A 16898-nucleotide genomic window follows, 5' to 3' on the forward strand; every position below is an offset into this window, starting at 1 on the left:
TGCTCTGTGTAGCTTGGGGATAAGGGCCTCCTCTTTCAGTGTAAGTCCGTGGCTAAGGGGCACTCTCAGAATAGAATTTGCTTGGTAAAAGTGAGCAAGAAGAATAATATGCATAGTTGTATTGAACAATGCCTCCTGGTATTTTATGTTCGTTTGGATTCCCCTCATCTCACTGCTGAGAATTATAAAAAGAAGAAGGAAGGAAGGAAGGAAGAAGGCAATAACTGTTTCAATTGTTGATAGCCTGGGGTATTTTAAACTGTGAGCTCATCATATTTTCCCTGTTGTGTCTGTGTGTCTATTTCAGGATGGAATGGGGAACTTAAGAATCACAGAAAAGGGTCTGAAGCTAGAAGGAGACTCAGAATTCTTACAACCTCTCTACGCCAAAGAAATCCAGTCCCGACCAGTAAGTTTCTGATGAGAAAAGAAAGCAACTGATGCTCTGAAATCTGAATCTGGGGAAGTCTACCTTGCTCCTCGCTGAGATGGCGCATGGGGATGGCAGTTAAACTGGCTTTTGACTTAAGACTTAGGCACGAAGTAGCTGTGGTGCTGTAAACAAGGCTGTTCCACTAAGTCCCTTACTTTTGTGGCAAAGATGGTAGTAGCCACTGTGAGTGGGATTCTAGATGATGCAATGAACTAAGAGATAAAAAACACAGGAAAACCCCAGTACTAAACTGGCACAGGGCAATATTACTATTATTTTTAATTGTCAAGAACATTGGTTTTCACTTACAATTTTTTGTTTTTGTTGTTGTTGTTTCTTTTGTTTTTTGAGACAGGGTTTCTCTGTAGCTTTGGAGCCTGTCCTGGAACTAGCTCTTGTAGACCAGGCTGGCCTCGAACTCACAGAGATCTGTCTGCCTCTGCCTCCCGAGTGCTGGGATTAAAGGCGTGTGCCACCACCACCCAACTCACTTACAATTTGTATGTTGTCGACCTGCTGTCAACCCTCAGTTCATTATTAGCAACTGTGACCTAAAATTGTATTTAATGACAGAATGCCAAGTCCTGTTGAGGTACAGGTGGTCCTTACATGCATAATAGATGTTTTTATTAAATTCAAATGATGTTCATTGTGATAAAACCTTTTGCTACCCCATTTTATAGGTTAGTGAATTAAGACATTGATAAATAAAATGTCCAGAATAACTTTCAAAAAAATAGAAAAAAAAGATTTCAATTCTGAAAATCTAATTCTAAAGCTTTATTGTTAACTAGTCGCTTGCATACGACTTTCATTTTTTCTTCTTGTAGTAAAATACATGACTCCTACCTGCCATCCCTTCATGAGTCCAGGTTATCAAGCTTGGTGGTGAATGATGTTCATTGTTGGTTGGTTGGGGCTATGGTCTGAATGTGAACTGTCCCCCCACAGGCTCCCGTGTCACCTGGTCAGTCTCCAGTTACCAGTGCTTTCCTGGTAGGTTGTAAAATAGTCAGGCAGTGGAGGTTTAGTGGAGGAAGTGTGTCACCGAGGGAGGGCCTTCAGGTTTATATTCCTGATCCTCTGCGCTCCATGGTAATTAGACATGTGAACAAGCCACCTCATACTTGTTCCCCCACAGTTACCAGCAACTGCCGTACCCACCGCACACACATAGACTGCACTGTCAAAAGTGTGAGCCTAGATAACCTCTCCGGCCACCCCTGTGTCACTCCTTGTCAGATATTTGATGACAATAATAAGAAAGCTAATGCCCGCCACTTTGTTACATAGACTTTGATTTACTAATTATGTGAAGAAATGGAGCTCATTGGTGGAAAACTTTTATCAACTTCTTCACTTTGCTTCGTTGTCCACATGAGAGCCAAAACTGACTAGAAAGTTTCTCAAACCATCATTTGCATAATATGCATCAGACATAATGAATGAAATCTAGCAGCTTAGTGTAACTGCTTATTTTATATGAGGACCATATGAGGTCCAGGACTGTTGAGACTGAATCTAATTTGTGATGCTAAGTCCCTCTACTTGCAGAAACACTCTGTTCCTATCACATCTGGAGTACAGCCCAAAGTCCCCCAGCAAGGACTGCCAAAAATCTTTTTAAAATTGTTTTAAGAAAATGTGTGTGTGTGTTACACACACAAGTGCCCATCAAAAAATCTCACCACTACAGAAATAATGAACCTATCTACCACCCGTAAAAGTCTCTCTCTGTCCCCTTTTAAGTCCCCTGAACCACCAAACTATCATGTCCCCCTGCTTCTAAGAAACCATTGATCTCTTTCCTTGTCTCTGTCATTACTTTGCATTTTTCTGACCTTCAGAGACCTGGAGTCATATGTGATATTCATTGAAAGAGAGAGAGAGAGAGAGAGAGAGAGAGAGAGAGAGAGAGAGAGAGAAAGCTTTTCAGTATAAAATGTCTTTACCAGTGCCTCTTAAAACCATCTATTTAATTCCTAACTTATGAAAGTTCTATCTTTTACCTGCAATTAGGCTGCCTTGGTTTGCTGGAAAGAGATACAAGACTTGCTCAGTGGTGTAGACTTTTACCTTTCCCTCTTGGGGAACATTGAAAGTCACCAAAGGAAATGGGGAATTGTTTGCTGTGAGGTGGAACTTGTATCTCTTTGGAATGTTACAAGGGAAAACAAGTGGGTTGACAGTAAAGGAAAGATTATCAAACCTTTAGGCTAGTCTATAGACCCTCCTCTGTGTAGGTATAGATTAAGACATCTGAAAAACAACTATAGTTCTGCTGTTAAGATAGAAAGGAAAGGATGATGGTTGGGTACCACTGAGTCCCAGCCCTCAGTGATGTCTCAACCTCCTGTTCTAACAATATTACTCAGCAATTTTCCAGTCTCCTCCTTCATATCACCTACAGCACCATTCCACCACACATCACCCCTGCTGTGTTTCCCAGACAACTTCTTGTGCTCTTCCCCATCTGAAGACACTCATGACCAGTTGACTGACATCGAGAGACATTTCTCTGTGGGGTGGAGTAATGAAGAGATAGTTGTCTTCAGTTTGGTTTTCTGTTTCACTGATCTGAGAAGTGAGATAAACCATCCCTCGATACCGTACCTGATTTCACAAGCGAAGGCTGGAGTCCTGGAAAAAGCACTCCGAATGGTTGGGTGTGGTGGCCATCACCTAAGAAGATACATTTACAGCTGTGAGGGATATCAGCAAAGGTTAATTTCTGAATTACCGAGATGTATTTAAGCTCAACATTCAAAGTCCCTGAGAGTTGAATTCCATGAGTCACCTCCCTGAATGGTTGGGGCAGTAATGTCTAGTGAAGTAGCTAGGACTTGCCTTACTACCAGCAGCTCAAACACACCTGAACTCCGTGACTACAAGTCCCCACGGTGATACTGCTGAGCTGGCCTTCAGTTTTTCCATCTGGATTAGCTGGGTCACACCTGGTGATTTCCTACTCGATAGAGATAACTGGCTGGAACACAACACTGAGCCCTTTAGACAAGTCAAGGTGCTGGGAAAATGAACCCCCAAATGATGAATGATGCAGAAAATCGGGCCTAGTGATATCAGATCCATCCACTGATGGGACAGTCTCTCTTTAGTAAGTTTTTGTTGTGACGAGTGCATTTTACGGGACCCACGTTCCACACGCTGGCTGATGGGAAGCCCTGCCCACTATGAACCTCATTCTCCCACAGACATCACTTGGCACCGCTGCTATTTTTCTTTTCAGAGAGGCAAGGATGACAATTTCACACTTTTCTGAAATACCCACATTTGTTCATTTGATTTTAACCAAGAGAAGAAATCTGACCCTCACGTAGAACAGAGAATCTAGCTAAGTGGGCTGATGTTTCCGAGGGTAGATCTGGATAGCACTTTCTCCTGCTCACTGTGTCTCTAGTCTGCTGGTCTCTGTCAGTCATGGTGGTCCATCCTCAGTCATTTCAGTCACTGGTATGATGTGCCCTTGATGTCCCGTGCCCTCAGCTCTTGGTTTACAGAATTTCAAGTGTATACAACTCATTTAGGAGTCAATAAACTAGGTTTTAGTTTTCCCTTTAAAAAAAATAAGAGGGAATATTTATTTTTTAAAAAAGTACTGGGCTTTAAAACTTAGTCACATTCATTACTCACTCTTTATGGCTTGCTTCTTATTTTTCTCTCCTATGCCTAAGTTCTCTGTAGTCATTCAGTTCTTGTGACCACACACCCCTTAGCTTTTACTGATTATACAACTGACAAATACAATTCTGTATATAGAGGCACACAGTCTTATGAATGTCCTGGGTTGTATTGAGAAGTGACCATTACAAACAAGATATTATCACAGTCCTCTTGTTTTGCAATGCAGGTTTTCTAAGATAAATTCAAGTGAATAAAACACACTATTAACTTCAGAACTTCTATGTTATACATTCATCCAATACTCAACTTATATGATAACCAAAGTTCAGGACCCAATGTGTCTGCATTTCACCTACCCCACCACCTACCTATAATGACAACTACCCCTTCTGTTGCCTTTTCTTTTTTTTCTGCAATTTCACACAGTTTGGTTTCCTCCACATTGTTACAACTGAAAAACTTTCACTTTTAGGCCTCAGTTGTAATATATTCTATCATATACACATGTGCACATTTTCTTCATCCACTCATCTATTAGTATGTGCTTAGATTTCCTTTTTTTTGTTAGATGCTGCAAGTTTTGCAGATTGAGAGATTGGTTTCTCACTTTTGTGAGAAAATGCTTTTGCCATACAGAATCATTTGTGTGTATTTGATGGAATTCTGTGTATTTGTTTATAGTTGCTTTTGAGTTCTTTGTTCTTGGTTCTTACAAAACATAACAAAACTCAAAGGCAAGGTCAACCTCATCTTTTTTCTGTTAGCCTTTTTATCAGCTTTGGTCTTATATTTAAGTTTTAGTCTTTTTTACTAAAGTGATTTTTGAGTATCATATACGATTGAGATTCCATCTCCTACTGCTTGCCTTCCTTCTACTCTATACCTCCACATGTGAATGTGTATGTCCAGTTTTCTTGGTACTATTTATTAAAGGGCTTGTTCTCTCCCCATCATGATTCTTGGTTCCTGAAATAGAGAGCAGTTGGGTGTGTGAGAGTGGGGTTGTTTGGACACTCTGTTCTGTTTGGCTGTTCTGTGTTTGATTTCATTCTAGAGCCATTCTGTTTTACCTGCTGGAACTGTGTGTCCAAAATGCCATCAAAACCTCTGGTGCCTCCATCTTTCTCCTTTTTCATTTTGAGATTGTCTGCATGCACTCTGGCAGGAGGTAGCACTCTTGGAACTTCCGCTGGAGGCTGAGGCTGTGACTCTGCCTCTAACAATTTTCACTCTGTCTCAAGAATGTGCCTCCTTTTCTGTGTTTATCCTTCTAATGACGACACACACCAAGTTCAGGTCGGGGAGATAATTTTGGATTCTGAATGTTTTATTTGAGGGGGAAAATATCAGAACTAACGTGAGATGACAGACAGGAACACTGATCATTTGGTTGTAGTGAGCTATGCAGAAATCAAACGGAGGCTACGGTGTTGTCTCCTGAATAAGCCAAACAGCTTTGACTCCCGACTGAACATATTGCACGCAGAACAGTATTTTCCATGCCACTTGCATGGAACATGAGCATCTTGCTGTCTTTAATTAAGAAGTTAACTGGACCATGAAACATTGCCCGGGTAAATAAAAATGATTTGTGCTAAGTCAGAGTGGGGCATGAGACATCTTTGTCTTTCCTTGCTCACACATAAATCAGGGTAGTATGACTCGTGGACGGGTCATCTATAAGCCCATCTGTACAGCGAAACCAGGCACCATTCCCCCGTGTATCTGCTAACATGTTGTGATTTATTGTGGCCAATACTGCAAACCAGCTGCTTGCCTTTGTTTTAAGCAGGCAACAAATTATGAATAGATAAACACTGACACTGGCGGGTTGGTTTTCCTGAGAAACAGATGAAAATATTCCAAGGCTGATGGCTGTAGAATTAAAAGGACTGGTAAGACTTTTATTCTTCCTTTAGCAAGAGAAGTTGTGGTTTGATCTTAAACCAAATTACAAGGACTATGGAGGACTTGGCTCAGGTACCAGTTACATTTGCATTAGCCACGATTGTGGTAGAGGAAGTAGGCACAAATTTGAAGTCTGGGACTGTCTATTGTATGACTTGAGGGTCGCTGCCATTCAGGTTGCCCCATCCATCATTTTGGTCTCATTGTTTTGAAGACCCTGGATCACTGAGAGTCATTTTTTTAAAGCTAATCTCATACCATAAACATTCCTTTTTCACCTGGGTGTGAGGTATTTGACAAAGGTTTGAAGCTGCCTCACAAAAAGGAAAAAATTATTAGCTATTGATTATAAAATGGGACAAGGTTGGAAGGAGTCTAAAGTAGAATAGGAAGCAGGAATAGGCAGAGCTAATAGAACGCAAGGGAACTCAAAGCCAAAGCGTGACTGTGAATTAAGATTTTTTTTTCCCCATAGAAGAAGAAGTTCAGAATTTACTTAAAACCTCTTGGATAGGAAGGGAAGTTAATGGTGGCAAATTAGTGTTTGGGGTACGCTACTGATTCAAAGTTGGACAGTCACGTTCTCTTCATAATGTCCTATTGATGAGCAGTGAACCTTTGAACAAGCTCCTTCGTGTCTCGGATTCTTTGTCTTTTGGAAATGATCGGTGGTTTGCTATGGCTTATTGAAAGTCATAGACTTCATTAAGCAGTTTTCCCTTGGAAACCCAAACCCAAAGTAATGGGGGCCCAGAAGCCTGTTCTACCACCTCTCTGATGCCCTTGTTACCAGGTGTAAGATACTTAGTAGGTTCCATGTACCCAGTTAGAAAGCTTCAAGCCTCAGTCCATCTCCAAGTCTGCTCCAAGAGCATTCACATAGAGGCTTTCCCAATATACCCCATCCAGAACACAACCCTTGCCAGGTGCCTCTGTTTTCTTACATCACTCCATACTACAACATACCTACTTATATGAATTTATGTAAATTTACAATTTCCTATGTGAATCTCCTGCCCCAGCAAATCTTTACAGCACAGACTTACAAGTATGATATAAGGCTGTATATTTGTTCCAATATAGTAACCATTTTACTGTAAACAGGTATCTTATAATGTCATTAGTAAACCTTAAACATAAGCACACACTCGCGCACACACACACACACACACACACACACACACACACGACCGGACTCTAAAGCACCACCTTCCTTAGTTCAGGTTCTGGGTCTACCCATTTGCTAGGTATGTGAGGTTGTGCGAATGTCTTGACCTTTCCTGTGACTCATTTTGCTCCCTGAGAAAATGGGCACACTTGTAACTCTGCCTGCTAAGCCTACTACAGCACTGTGAACGTGAATATATGTAGTTCCTAGAAAACTACCTTGAATACAAGTCAATAAGTTTGAATATGATAATTATATGTTGCTAGCATTTAAAAGTATTATTATTGTCTCTGTTTAACCTCTGAAGTTCTTAGACTCACATCTGTGACAAGGTAAGAAGCAGTGAATCTTCTCTTAGGTTCATACTTCTCACTTAGAAACAGGACCAAGTGTCTCCTTTGCAAGCGTTTGTATGTGAATTGACTATATTTTCATGCATATGCTAAGCATTTGTTCACGTGGCAGAGAGAATGAGCTACAATGGAGGCTGATGGGAGACCCACAACTCGGTGGTTGAAAGAGATAAAAGTGCTGTAAAGGAGTTGAAGCCCATCACACTTCCCTACACTGAGAACGTACAGACATTTGGTCTAGGTTGTCTATAAGCAAATGTAAACTCCTAAGACTGGAGACATGCCATGGACCAAGGATTAAACATTAGCACTTCCAGACCTTCAAACTGTGGCGCTCCTCAGCTCCATCGGCGGGCTTTAGAAATGTCACCGGGTCCCATTTGTACCAATAGCCTGTGCTGATACAGTCCCTGGTACACACTTGGTAGAGGACTGCCACATCTGTGCTGACAACGGTCCCTTGGTGCCAAGACGACTTCCTGATTACTTCTTCCCATTTAAGATGTCAGAACTTAACATTTAAGAACTAGCAACAACAACAACAAAATGAATGCATGCCAGAGTCCACTGTGGTTTGATTGATGCTCTTTAAATGGTAAAGGAACAGCTCATTTCAATCCAAGGGCCTCTCACAGCCAGCGGTGCCTGTGGAGCACTTGGGACACTAATGCAGAGAGGAGCTAGGTTTAAGGATGACTCATGTTTTGTTATATGCCTAAAAGCTTTGCTGTTCTTCACAATTAAATTGTTAGGAAAAAAAAAAGTTACTTTAAAATGTTTATTTTTTTTTTCATAATGTTTCAATCAAAACAGACTCATCTCCCACCAACGCTTGTAGCAGTGGGTGCCTCATAATTGCTATTGTGTATTGCACTCTTGGTCTCAATTTAAAAACCCTTGTTCCTTGTCAGAATCACAGATGATTGTTTGGAAGATGTCGCTTCAGAGGTGGAAGGGGACATTTCTTTGGCCTATGAAGTGATAAGCAAATCTGTGCCGTTCCGCCGGGTTTGGTGATCTCTGGAAGCAGCAAAGTGTAACCTTTCGCGGCTGCGGCGCGCAGCCAGTTATTACCGGCGATGTTTTAAATGGCGGCGGCCTAAAATTATGAGCGTGGGACTCTCCATCTCTGCGAGGAATTCGGTTTTTATCAGCAGAGTTTCTGCCCCCAAGCAAATACTAAAATGGTCTGTGAAGAAAACGAGGCTTTTAAGGCTAATAAATATGCCTCCAGTGCACCTGTTCTGTGTTCGCGGAAAAGGAAGAGGTGGGATGTGACGGCAATCGCCAAGGTGAGGGAATGGAACAGACGGCCTTGCTTGTCCTTCTTGCTCACTGCAGCAATGTGCCCGGCTCTGGCAATGGAGCCACACAGCTCCAGCGTTGCAACATCAGAGTCACGGAAATCAAACTGCCTTCTCTCAAGAGAAAAACGCAAGTACAGATGGTAGAATAATTGAAGTGTTCTACCATCAAGCGACAGAGATTGGTTTTAGCCCTCAGTCGAGGCTCAATTTTGTTGCCAAACATGAGGGGAATATTCATGGCGAGTTGAGTTATTCTTCGGTAGTAGCTCATTAAGACATGAGAAATGGAGTTGGGTTCTCTTTTTAGTTATTAGCATAAAACTATTGTTTGTTCTTCACTTCAGTTCTTAACAGGAGTCCCTCGTTTTGTCATGTTCTCGATAGTTATTTTTTTTTTTAATTTGCTTTTCTATCTGAGCTTTTTGAAGTGCAGAAGTTACGACCATGCTTCCCATCGCTGCCACAAACACTCAAAGGCGTCACAGCATTTTAAGTTGACAGAACGTAAGGCTTGGAGAGCTATGACTGAGATAGGTCACCTCCATTTGGCCTTCAGTGATTTATGTAAAAGCCAGTTCTTTAAGAGATAACAAGGGATCCTCCATTGTGATAAACGATTCTATAGGGAAGAGCATAAAACCTCTGCCCTTTTACACCCTTTTTGTCCTCTTCACTACTTGAACATGCCACCCTCCCTTTAGGAAGACACGGCAGTGAGAGCAGCCATACCATGTGACTGAACGAACTTGAACGTTGATCTTGGGCTCCTCAGTTTCCAGAACTGTGAGATGATAAATTTCTCTTGGCTGTAGGTTATTCTGTATAGAGTTGTTTGAGTATTGTTACAAACAGAAACTGAATTGCAGTGTACAAGAGGAAGTATTGTAAAAATAAAACAGGAATTGGCAGCATGTGACCGCATTGAAAGGGCAGATGTGACTGGGGAGATGGCTCAATGGCAAAGCGTTTGGTGCACTAGAGCGGGACCCACGTTTGCATTCCGAGAGTCTGTATCAATCTAAGCACCGCAGTGTATACCTGTAACACCAGTTCTCCTAGCTGCATGGGAGGCAGTGACATGAGAATCCCAATGAGGTCATAGGTCAGCTAGTCTGCCGAAAGCAGCAACGCCTGAAGAGACCTTGTCTCAAGCAAGGTGGGAGATAGGGACAGACACCTAAAGTCATCAGAAAATTCACTGGGTTGTCTAATGCCAGGTGATTAGATAAAAAAAAAGTTAAGTAGATGGCCAACCACAGCACAGTAATGAATGGAGGGTTGGGGGTCATTACTATCTCTTCATAGATAAACACAGAGAACTCTTTTTGTCCTGAGTACTCACCACCACCCACGCCACAGGCTAACCAAGGTCCTGTGAGATCCAGTATTATTGATTATAAGGTCAACCTGTATATTTTGATTTTTGTTAAGTTAGCCTTGCAAAATAACTATTTTTTTTCAGTTATCCCTGGGGGAAAAAGCTTAAATAACCCACAAACCCTAGTGTTGTTTCAGCTTATGCTCACAGCCTTGTTCAGTAAATTCCTGGCCCGAAAGAGCTGTGAAGGCTCTACTAAGTAAAGGGAAAATTACCCCGTAAAGAGCTTTGGACAATGGAGTTGTTATTTTAGCGGGATAGCTTAAAAAAAAAAAATTCTACCAGAAAACTGTAGGAATTAAATACATGCTTTTTTTTTTTTTGATACAAGCTCTCAGGAAGCCCAGGCTAGCCTTAAAGGTATAACATAGTAGAGGAAGACGTTCAACTTTTGACCTTCAGCCTCCATTTCCTGACTGGTGGGGTTACAGGCATGCAGCACCAGGCAGGGCTTTATGCCACGCTAAGGAACGATTGCCAGGATCCGTGTATGCCAAGCCAGTGTTGTACGCACTCAAGGTCCTCCCCAAGGCCTTGGTGGCAAATCCTACAGTACTCCCAAGGCCACTCTTTGGAGGAACGGGGCTTGGGGTCTGTTGAATATTGACTGTCTTTATCTTTAATAGACAAAATAAGGTTTGCTGTTAGATTAAATTAATAAGTGTAAAAAGCACCCTGCAGAGAGTGTAGCCCACAGCAATTGTTTATGCATGTTTACTGAATTTGAAACTAAGGAATATGTGCCCAAGTCTTCATGCTGGTAAGCCAGTAGACACAGGACTGGTGTAAAGGTCCCATCTCATCCCTTCGTGGTGACGCTGTGAAGAATCTGTGTGGCAGTCATCTCAGTAGAGATGCGCGTTCAGAACTTAGAACGAACACAAGACTCATATCCCAATCCACCTGGATCTCCTTTTTTTTTAATAGGATTTATTTTTGTTTTTTCTGCGTATGAGTGTGTTGTTGGCATGTCTGTAAGCACACTAGTGGCCTGCAAGTGTCCAAGGAGGTCGGAGGAGGGTGTCAGATTCCCCTGCAGCTAGAGTTACAGATGGCTGTGAGCATCCACGTGGTTGCTGGGGGCTGAACCACGTCCTCTGCAGGAGCAGCCAGTCTTCTTAGCTGCTGAACCCTCTCTCCACACACGTACTCCGCCCCCCAGACTGGACTTTAATACTAACCTTTATAACTGGGATGTTTACTGTCTTGAGCAGAAGATAGATATAGATTACATTGTATGGTTTGCCTAACTTCTTTCCTTTGTAATTCAGGGAAACATGCAGACCTTTCAGTAGTGCTACAAAGATCAGAGAACCTTACTCTCTTTTTCTACTGCTTGCTTCTTCTCTGGCCATTTCTCATACCCACCTCTCACAGTTTCTGTTGTAGTTTTCTCCTCCACTTAAATCACAGAGCCCTTATTTAAAGGGACTCTAACCTGTGGCCTGTAGGTGGCACGTACCTCAGGGTATCTATGAATTCAGCCCAATACAGAATGGTAAACTTACTGAAAACATTAGGAGATATATTTTCATAATTGTTATTACTAAGTTGTGCAGTTCTTAAGCAATGAGCTTTGTAGATGAAAACAACACTGCAATGTCCAAAGCTGGACACAGTTGATGGGCTGTACCAGCTCCCACTGCAGCATGGCCTCTTTCAAATTATGCTGTACCTTTTGGGACTGGTCAAGGACTTGTGAACAAATCAACTCGGTGACATACAGATATGCAAAACAAAAAAAACCACAACACCATACGGTTTCAGTGAAACTGGGTCATGTGGATATGTTTTAACTGGGACATCAAACTATTTCATTTTCTAATGTCTGAGCACTCTGCTCATCTCTGAGTCTGCCAATGTGAAACACACAGACATGCCTAAACTTAAAGAAACTGTAAACTTCCAAAGGTCTGGGCGTTCTTACCTCTGGTTCTCTATTTCAACTAAGAAACCCAGAAAATGTTAGGGAGTATCTTCCACCTCTTTCAGTCCTTCCAGATCCCACTGTCGATACATAGGAGAGGAAGTAATTTGATGTGGCTAATGATCGTCCTAGGGCTAAAACATCTTTGGGGATCCCTTTGGAGAAAGGTTGTCTCCATCCTAAATTCAGCTGGCCTTGTAAATTCCTCTCCTTACAATATATACGTCCTGATTATCTCTCCTTGAATTGTGTCTTCATTCTTTTTTAAAGACTAAAAGTTATGTGTATGAGTATGTGCGTGTGTGTGTGTGTGTGTGTGCGCGCGCGCGCATGTGTGTGTGTGTGTGTGTGCGCGCGCGCGCATGTGTGTGTGTGTGTGTGTGCGCATGTGTGCGTGTGAGTGTGGGTGCTCATGGAAGCCAGAAGTGGGCACTAGATCTTCTGGAGATGAAGTTACAGGTGGCTATGACCTGGTTTAGGTACTGGGAAATGAACTCAGTACTCTGCTTTTAACCCCTGAGCCTCTCCAGCCCTGTTTCTTGATTCTTCTCAACCCAAATAATCCCTCAGCACCCCAACAAATACAATAAATATTCTTGGATATAATTATTTTACTTTTTTCTTAAAAACACATATATTTTAGATATGAGAGTGAGTATATATACCGAAGATTATGGTGTTATTAGTATTTTCAGGGTCTGGTCATTACTGGCAGATTGAGAAAAAGCTATTTTCCCCCAAGCATTTGTATAAATTGTAACCAAGAGTATAAAATGTATCTGTACATATGTTGTTGTGAAGTTTCAGTTTGGGTATTCAGTTTTTCTGCTTATCTTGTGAAGATTTACATACCCAGCTTATAAGAGAAAAGAAGAAATGGTATGGGAGGTCCTTCTGTCTATATGTTGCTTTTATTGGTTAATGAATAAAGAAACTGGCTTGGCCTATAACATAGCAGGAGGAAGGCAGAGCTAGAAAGATGCCATGGAGCCGCTGCCAGAGTCAGACATGCCGAAAGCAGTACAGCCAGTAAGCCACTGTCACATGGCGATATACAGATTATACAGATTAGTAGAAATGGGTTAAATTAATATAAGAGTTAGCCAATAGGAAGATAGAGCCAATGGGCCAAGCAGCAATTTAATTAATACAGTTTCTGTGTGGTTATTTCAGGGCTGCGCAGCTGGGAACTGACTAGCAGTTTCCCTCAACGGGCGCACCACTGAACTGTGGAGTCCTCAGATGTGCTGTAGGAGGGGGCCGCTTGTTAGTTCCCAGCTGCTTAGCCCTGAAATAATCACACAGAAGCTAAATTATTGAAATCACTCCCTAGCCCATTAGCTCTAGCTTCTTATTGACTACCTCTTACATATTAATTTAACCCATCTCCATTAATCTGTGCATCACCGTGAGGTCGTGGCCTCCCAGCGATATTTCAGCACCTCTGTCTCTGGCGGCGGGAACATGGCTTCTCCATGACTCTGCCTTCCTTCTATCTTGCTATAGACCAAGCCAGTTTTTTTATTCATTAACCAATAAAAGCAACACATAGACAGAAGGACCTCCCACACCAACGTGTGGCTATAATACACAGTTGAACTGAACAGAATTAAAAGTCCTTCCTTCTGTGTGTTCCCAGTGTTGGGCATTGTGCTACTTGCATTTCTCATTGCTGTGAAAAAGCAAATTAAGGAAGAAAGAGTTTATTTTGCCTCATATTTTATGGGGATATAGTCCAATAAGGTAGGGAAGACATGATATCAGGAACACAAGGCAGTTGGCTACTAGTAAGAGTGTTGATCTCGTGCCTTTTCCTCTTTCCCCTTTTATTTGGGTCAGGAGCCCAGTCCATAAGATTGAGCCTTATTTCCAGGATTGGTGCTCTGTAGCTCAGTTAAAGCTCTCTCGAAGCGTTCTTACAGACACATCCAGTTGGTGTATCTTAGGTGACCTCACGTCCAGTATAGCCGGCCATGGAGGTTTAACCATCTCAGGTGCCTATCACTTGCTCAGGTCCTCATCCATTGTCTTCCTTCTTCCCATATTGTCAAGTGCTTGTGGTTTTGCCATTTTCTGATTCACTATATCCAGCTCCACCTTTGAAAATGTGATGTGTATTTTCTCATTTTCTCCCTTGACTGTGATATCCTTTCCCTCTGTTTAACTCTATAGCTTTCAGCCATGCAAAAATGACACTTCTATTCCCTGTGTGGACATGCTCTTGAGGAATTTTCATCCCTCTGGGAACACTCGCAACAGGGCACGTGTAGAGAAAGTCTCGTACAAAAGCACCGTGCATGTGATTGAGGGCCAGATGGAAACTGATCTGAAGCGTGGCTTTGCCCGTTTCTAGCTTTGTAACTTCTGGCATGGGGTTTGGCATCTTAACACTTGTCATTCCAATCACTGAGTTTTCGTGAAACCCAAATCAGTAAATCTGGCCCTTGGCCTAGCACTCTACCTGCTGCTTAACCTGGTGTTAAGGTGGCCACTGTTGTAAGTGAAGCCTAGACAGTAGACGAGAACCACGGAACAGGACTTGCTAGAGCGGTAGCTGACCACTTCTGGGTTGCAGGAGACCAGAATCTTCCTTACGTTTATATCCACTTACTGATTCCAGTTACCATGGTCAGAGGGCTGAGTTTGAATCCTCTCAAGATTCTGCCTTCTGAGCTGAAGCAAATGCAAAGAGAAATCTCTCTTTTCCAGAGAGCGTCATTTCCCAGAGGTGTCTGTTCCACCCATGTATGCAAATAGAACCACGATGGTTTCATTGGAAGTTATTCAGAATGCGACACGCCGGTATGAGCCTTAAAGAATGTTGCTGGGGCTTGCTACCCGTTGGTTCCCAGGGTACACCCCCAAGGAAAAGAGAAACAAAGCAAAGGTAGGTAGCCCCACTTGGCACAGCTGATTGACTTTAATAGGTCCTGATTATGCTGCTCATATTCCATGAAATTAAAAAGCTTACAAATGTTATGAGCCATTACCCTTCCATTTAAAGGAGCTTATGACATGTTAGCAACATTTAATGAAATTCTTTTCAAAATGCCACAGGCAAACTCCATGAGATTCCATGTTGAAATGCAACTTAAGAATTGTTCCGAGGAGTCTGTCCTCCTCCCCTGCCTGCCTTGGGCATTGCTGAGACCTACTCAAAAGCCGAAGGAAGATTCTCAAGCAACAGAAGGTGGCTGTCAGGTTTCCCCACTGTGTTTCTGATTTGGCTACAAATTCTTCTTCATTTTCAGAAAACACTAGAAAGAATGGCCTGTGAATGTTCGGACTTATCCTTATATGGTCAGTGTTCAAAATAGACTACAGATTTATACATTGATAAATTTGAAAACTCAAATCCTGCCTACTCAGTTTTGTCAATATCTATTGACAACTTAAAACATGCAAGAAAATATCCCAAAACTATACCGTCTCTGCTGTCTTCAGTGAGCTGTGCAACATAATTTGGGAGATAAGCCTTGTTGTAAGAAGACAATTAACACAAAAGTAATGAGATGATTAAGTCCTAGATTAGGCAGTACTTATTATTTATACAATAATAGTTCAGAAAATAAAAAAAAAAGTTGAAGGGGAGTTTTATATAATATAAGATGAATCGAGTGATAAAGGCTATTAAGAGATAATGAATAGTCTCTGCTAAATAGTTTTTCATTTTAACTTTTATTAAGGGGTAGTTAATGATAATATTCATTTCCTGTGCCAACATATTAACATCTAAACATCTCCCCATCCTCCTGATCATTTCTTCTACTACTTTTTGCAATCTTATGGTTATAAACTCTTTATGTAGGTTTTCTGTAAGTCCCTGGTTATAAGGCAGATCATACTGTTTCAGTGGATAAAGAAAAGCAAGGAACACACCATGTCTAGTGGGTGTACGGAAGAGGTAGACTTCAGATCCAGAGGTGCATGAATCTGGGGCCATGTTTCCTCTCTTGATGTTGATCTGCCTATAAAGAACAGCTCATATCAGGGAAGTACCTACTGCACCTGCCTTGATGGTAACCACTTTGTGGGCTGGGGTCCTAGGGTAGGACTTCCTTTGGTATTCAGCTGCCCATCACAACACCTGGCACTCAATTAGAGTCAAGCAGATGCCTAATTAATTAGTCTGTTAAAAACCTCCAACACATAGCATCATTAAACTGAGACTTTATTTGGGTTCTCACTATTTTGTCTGGGTAGGAGTATTGGGGAGTGACCCTCTTGTCCATATTTCCATGAAAATTGATGTTCTACTCCATCAAAAGTGTGGTGATACTACAAGGAACAAAATGCAAGCTCCATTCACAAATTGTATATGTCTTACCTAAGACCCATGTTCCAAACCCCCCTTTGGCATACTTTCTGGGATATAGCCGTACCTTGGTAGCTCCAAAACTTAAAGGAAGGCATCTACTCACAACAGCAACTGGACCCATCAGACTCTGCTTCTGTCAGCCTCTGACTTGCAAGTTGCTGGCTTTAGACTCATGAGAGGCAGTTGAAGGGCAGACATGTAGCCCAGAGAGCCGGTTATACTGCCTGCTTTCCTCCAGAAAGAATCTCTTTGGAAATTCCTGGTTCTAGAATTACAATACTGCTCCTATGCAAAACAGCAAGGAAGGCATGCTGTCCTTGGGCAAGCTGATTCATATGCTATTCTACAAAGGTACTTAGAAGTCCATTGCATCCACAGTCAAGTATAAAAGGATACTAAGTATGTCTCTGCTTTCACCTAGCTGTCGCCTGTCTCATATACCTTAGGACTCCCAGCCAAAGGAA

General features: G+C 42.0%; 1 protein-coding gene across 4 annotated transcripts in view; it reads left to right on the plus strand.

Annotated features, from left to right (window-relative positions):
* Nucleotides 1–16898, plus strand: part of Sgcd (sarcoglycan delta) — a 544863-nt gene that overhangs the window by 330292 nt on the left and 197673 nt on the right. For all 4 annotated transcript variants that reach the window (XM_087910697.1, XM_087910695.1, XM_048435922.3 and 1 more), the window contains one exon: nucleotides 308–409. In XM_087910697.1, coding sequence (XP_087766823.1) covers nucleotides 308–409 — 102 coding nt within the window. The remainder of the gene's footprint in view (nucleotides 1–307; nucleotides 410–16898) is intronic.

The sequence above is a fragment of the Myodes glareolus genome, chromosome 9, assembly GCF_982192425.1.
Source record: "Myodes glareolus chromosome 9, mMyoGla1.1, whole genome shotgun sequence".
NCBI lineage: Eukaryota > Metazoa > Chordata > Mammalia > Rodentia > Cricetidae > Myodes > Myodes glareolus.